General features: G+C 43.2%; 1 protein-coding gene across 6 annotated transcripts in view; it reads left to right on the forward strand.

Annotated features, from left to right (window-relative positions):
* NMNAT3 (nicotinamide nucleotide adenylyltransferase 3) overlaps positions 1-5759 on the forward strand; it is a 109812-nt gene extending 104053 nt beyond the window's left edge. For 3 of the 6 annotated variants that reach the window (XM_025376143.1, XM_025376148.1, XM_025376142.1), the window contains one exon: positions 4548-5759. In XM_025376143.1, coding sequence (XP_025231928.1) covers positions 4548-4930 — 383 coding nt within the window. In that variant the 3' untranslated portion in view covers positions 4931-5759. The remainder of the gene's footprint in view (positions 1-4547) is intronic. The other 3 variants (XM_025376146.1, XM_025376144.1, XM_025376145.1) reach the window with 1 other exon arrangement.
* The last annotated feature ends 241 nt before the right edge of the window (positions 5760-6000 follow it).

The raw sequence follows: 6000 nt of genomic DNA on the forward strand, positions 1-6000 counted from the left end.
GTCCAGGCGTGAATTAGGAAGGCTGCATGGAAGAGGGGGCACCTGCACTGAGACTTGTAGGATGACTGGATTATTGAGGTTGGAGACATTTCTGGGCCAAGAGGCAGGCCAAGGAAAGCACAAGGGTGGGAGATGGCGTAAGTGTGAGGCACTCCATGCCACTGGGGCAGACTGGAGCCTCCAGTGAGAGGCAGGGGCAGCCAGAGTGACTCAGGAGGGACAACACACTGAGGCTCCCATCCTCTCACACTTCGCTTCTCTGCGTATGCTTCCAGAATCCCTGTCTCAGCTTTTTGCCTGGCCTGCCCCTCCTTCCTCTTAATTCTTTGTTCCCCTATTGAAAACCTGTCTGTGAGGCCCAGTTCAGAATTCACCTTCCCTGTGGAACCAGCCCCCACTGCTCTCATTAACATGAGCTCTCTCCCTCTGCCAAAGCCCACCCCAGGTTCTTTCCAGATTCATTTTTCTAGGGGCTACCAACTTACTCTGCTTGGCCCTGTATTGTTGAGGGCCTCTTTCTCTCTTTTCAGACCCTAAATCCCACTCATCTTGTTCTATTCTAAAGTAACTATTTTTTTAAAAAAGGAAGTTTACATGAAATGAAAACTGTTTTTCAGTTTACCAAAATATATCAGGGACTTTAAAAATCCTTGCACTCTGCTTGATAAATTCCCATTCTAGGAATCTGGCTAAGGGAATAATTAGAGATTGGGACAATTATTTATGCAGAAAGATGTTTATCACAACAGTTTTTACAATGGCAGGAAGTGAAAGCAATCTCAATGTTTAAATGTAAAGGAAAGTATACGAAAGTTTTACTGTATACATAGGATAAAGAAACTACATAAAAGGTTTTGATGGTGTGGAGAAACACTTATGAAGGAAGTGGGAAAAATCAGGATACAATACTGCATATAATCTCAAGTATATAAAAATATGACTATACTTTCACATCTGTTTGCATGTCTAAATAGAAAAGACTAAGGAAATACACTAAAAACTTATGGTGTTTTATTGAAAGCAGAATTATTGTTGTTATTATTTCTGCTTTAAGTACTTGCATATTTTCCATATGTTCCATAGTGAACACAGTTTGATGTTTGTAATTGGGGTAAAATGTAGAGCAATTAAAAACAGGAAGGTAGAATTTTTCTCAGCATAAGTTTGGCTTTTGATGAGATGGCATGTGTGTTACTAGTGACATATTTCTAAAGGACCATTTTGTGTGTTGTGTATTCTATTGGTGTGCTGTTATACTCTGGGGTTGCAAATTACATGATGAGCTCAGCAATTTCTGGCTGCCAGAGCCTTGCTTTGCCCATCACTCCTGTGATTTGCAGGCCTCCTTGGGCTCACCCAGAGTCATATGGATTGCTACATTCTGGGCTGCTTGGGTGTGACACTTTGGGATGGATGATCCCTCCATTTCTTTCACAGCTGACTCTGTCTGTCTTTTGTGAAGGTGGCCCCCGCCCATGGCTGATGGAACTGAGCACAGCTCGGCCACATTCAGAGGATTCCCTCTCCCAACAGAGCAAGCCCTTTATCTGTTTCCGTTTTATACTGAATGTTCCAAGGTGGCCTTGTATGGTAAATTTAGGTGCTGCCTGTCAGATGCTTCATCTCTCTTGTCCTGTTTAGACCCAGAAGTCCCACATTTCTAAGTGTGTCTGTGAGGTACCATGACAGACATCGCTGTCGGTGGCAGTGTTCACATGCTGCGCCAGACAGGAAATTTACATTGCATTCTCTCCATCGCTCAATTCCCATAACTTCCAAAGAAAGCTTTACTATCCCCATTTTATGGCTGAAGAAATAGGCACATAGGCTAAGTAATTTTCCTGAGGGTACCAGCAGATTTAAACTTGAACCCAGAGCTGACTGACCTCAAGATTGGTATTCTTTGATCTCACAGACTTAGGACAACCAAACTTTCAAAGATCCTAGTGGCACTTCCCTCACAGTCTATGTAAATTTCAGCTTTATCTGCCTTTCAAAGCCCTTAGCTACTCAAAGGTAGAGCACACTGCCCCCAAAATGCCCACGGACATCCTGTTTGTTTATGTATCTGTATCACTGTTAGGAGAAATCATATTGATTTTCTTTATGCTACACCCTGGAGTTACATACTTGGGACTTGGATAGAATCACTCAGTCTAAAACTTTAGTAACCTTGTTGTAAATGGATTTGGAAGAGATGTGTGAATGCCTTTGTGAGCCCTGAAGACAGGACTGCCAGGAGTTGGAGGTCTGCGGCCCATGTTGCCTGAGAAGTGATCTATCACATGGTATTGTCATCATGGAATAACAGGCACCGCCAGCCTCACAGATATGCCTTTGATTTGGGGGGCAGGGGAGGTGTGGGCACTTGTTCCTTCTAGGCAAGGCTCAAAGTGAATAGTATTCCTTACTGTCATTGTTAATGAATCAAACAGTACCAAATATTGAACCTGACATGCAGAAACTGTCCCCACAAAAAAAATCTATTGGAAAAAGAAGGTGGTATCTTCTCTGTTCTCTGACCTGTAGGAAGAGAGGGGATGTGTCCCAGGCCCCAGCAGAACTTGGAATGAAATGCACATCATAGTACCTTCCCCATAGGAAGATCACATAAAACTACCTAATTGTTTGAAAGACCAAACGTAGTTCTTTGTACTACACTGGTCGGATAGATAAGAAATTGGAGTAAAACTTCACAGATGCAGAACAGTTCAAATACACATTATGTTGTAAGCAATGGGACCAGCCCAAATTAGTGAAAAGTGTGTTACCGAATAATTGTTAAATGTAATTTTATTGGTTTAAAAAGGCCAGACACTGGGAGATAATTCATAAATGTTGAGTGGGTGTTTCTATGAATAGAGTGGTAGATAAATGAGTAAATGGATAAGTGAATGAATAAATGAAGCGTAATATCCTGATTTTAAAGTTGAGATCGCATGAGGGGTATCGAATGGCAGAACCAGAATTTGGATCTAAGGTGTCTGGATCTAGAGTCTTAGTTTGTAACCGCTAAGAGTTCATACATGCGTGAATGAAGGAATGTTTGAATATCACTTACTAGACCAGTATTATGCCGCTAGAGCATCTGAAAAGTGTGTTTCTGTGATTGAATATGTTGCTTTAAATGAGTCCAGAGCTCATCATCTCATGGACACTGAGACCCAGAGAAAGAAAGGGCTTGGCTCCAGCCGCACAGCAGCCTGTGCCCAGTTGAGGCCAGGACTCAGACTTCTCCATGACACCTCCAGTCTCTCCCTTTCCAATCCACAGTCACTCCAGTGCTTTTGTGTGAACTCATCTCTCTGGTCCACGTTTGGATTCCTTCAAAGGTTCCACCTTAGAGGATCCCAAACTGACCATTTACACCAAGTTTTTCCCCAGTATGGTAGCCCTGGAGCCTCTACTTACTGAGACTTTGTGCGACTGACAGGTGCCAGTGCTCTGGGACCCCAGTCTTTGCCATCTGCTGAAGCTGCAATCAGCTTCTGGAAGAATCAGAGACCCTGCAGCTTGTTTCTAGCACAGACGTGGATTTCCTTTGCTGATTAGCTCACCAAGAGGGACACAGATAGTGCCAGGAAAATCAGTCTGGGTCTCTAGGAAGGACTTCTCCAGTATAATGCAAGTACAGATTCCCACCAGCAGGCAGCAGCAGAACCCAGCAGTTGCCCACCTGGAGGATGGCTGCCTGGGTTTGACTCCTGACTTCTCTGCCTAGCTGAGTGACCTCAAGCAAGTCACTTATCTGTCTCTGCCTCAGTTGCCCCCTCCATAAAATGGGCACAACAATACTCACCTCATAAATTGTTCTGGGGTGCATATGGTATTATCCACATAAACAGCTTAGTAGTAGTGCCCATAGTAATCTCCCAATAAATGTTATGTATGATTTTATTATCACAATTAGCATTCTGTTAGAACACATTCCAAAGGAGTATCCACATTAAGCATTGTTCTAGAGCTTTGTTTTATTGGAAACTGCAATGAAAAGGCCACCAGCTGGAGTCTTAGAGACCTTTTGGTTATCCAAAGAGCCTTTATAATTCATCTTTATAGTGAGATTTTTATATTAAAGTGCCAGGTACTAGTTCCTAGTAACACAAGGGCTGAAATGGATTTCAAATAGGGCAGTGACTTGTCCAAGGCCCACAGCTTGTTGGTCTCAGGGCTTTCAGAACGTTACTCTCCATCAGAAGACACAGTACTAGGTACAGCACAGCCACCTTTAGAGCACTCTGCCTTGGTCCAAAGCAACCACAGACAGACTTCTGTTAGAACACTGGAAAAAAAAAATTGGTATTAGTTGGCACTTTTCCAATATTAAACAAAAGGTGTATTGATTAAATCATTACTTACAACTGTATTCCCTGAAATAGCTGCAGATTCATTTACATGCTTTTTCTTTTCAAGTCATGAACATGGAGACAGAGTTCTCGATACATTCCAAGAAAAGCATTTTGTGAGACTTTCCAACAGAATATGATGTTGTCTTTCCTGGCAGTGACCCTTCTGTAACTTTACTGGGTCCATCCTTGTTTTTGCAGCTGTGCCTGAGCTGAAGCTTCTCTGTGGGGCAGACGTCTTGAAGACCTTCCAGACCCCCAACCTCTGGAAGGATGCGCACATCCAGGAAATAGTGGAGAAGTTTGGCTTGGTGTGCGTGGGCCGGGCAGGTCACGACCCAAAAGGGTACATCTCAGAATCTCCCATCCTACGGATGCACCAGCACAACATTCACCTGGCCAAGGAGCCCGTGCAGAATGAGATCAGTGCCACGTACATCAGGCGAGCTTTGGGCCAAGGGCAGAGCGTAAAGTACCTGATCCCCGATGCTGTCATCACCTACATCAAGGACCATGGCCTCTACACCAAGGACAGTGCCTGGAAAGGCAAAAGCACCCAGAGCGCTGAGGGCAAGACAAGCTAGGGAGGGGGGACTCGACCCACACCTCCTCCAGCAAGCTCCTGCTGAGGATAGGGCTGGTTAAGGTTTCTGTTTTACTTTGGGTTTTGCTTCTCCATTTTTCATTTGCTTTATTTCTACAATGTTTCTACTTCCAAGGAGTCTTCTGTCCCAGGAAGAGATACCTTCTTTGCAGGAGAGGAAAGGTCTAAATCACAAGGATAGACATTTATCAAAGAAGTTAAAATGGTGTGGCAGGTCATTAGGATTAGGCAGAATCTCTCAGAGCTGCTAGACAAGGAGGCCTACTTATTTTGTGTGGATGGTAATTATGGCGTACACACTGAATGCAGTTCTGAGCATGGCAGGGGCCTCTGAGGGTCAGATCAGAATTGCCCACAATGCGTTTTTTAACTAGGACCAGGTGCAGCATGCTAGTCTTGATTGGAAAGATTTGACAGGATGCTAATTACTGAACAGTGGGTTTTTGTCAACGCCCTGGTTTCAGAATATGAACTGAGGAGTCAAACAGTTGGAAACCACACATTGCTGATTTACATTGGATCTTGCCTTACAAACCATTGTCTGCCTGCCTCACCAGCCTTTCATAAAATTTAAACAAAACTCTTTCTACGTAGTGATCCTCAAGCAGTATTTTTGATATAGCAAGTGTCAAACTTGCTATAGTATAAAAGCCGGGGCTCCTGGTTTCCAGGTTTCTAAAAAGGAACTGAGGTAAAACAGATGCCTGACTGTTTTAAAGGATCTTTTTTAATGTTTTATGACTGCCTGTCTGTTTGAATACTGGCAAAGGGATAAATAATAAATTGCCATCAAAAAGTACTAATGAAAAGTTTCTCTTTTTTCTTCCTTTGTTATATTATTAATGCCTGATGTACCAGCTGTTGCTCTTCTTTTTAGCTGCTCCATGAAATTTGCTACTGTTCCAATCGAACTGGCATGAATTTAAAAGTTTGTGTTTCCAGGTAGTAGGAATGGAGGAAGCAATTGCTTTTTGGTGCCACACAAATGGCCTTCTAAAAGAAAGCACTGGGCCAATAGCTCTTTTCAGGGTGGTCTCTGAAATATTAGAA

This window comes from Theropithecus gelada, chromosome 2 (assembly GCF_003255815.1).
Source record: "Theropithecus gelada isolate Dixy chromosome 2, Tgel_1.0, whole genome shotgun sequence".
Taxonomy (NCBI): Eukaryota; Metazoa; Chordata; class Mammalia; order Primates; family Cercopithecidae; genus Theropithecus; species Theropithecus gelada.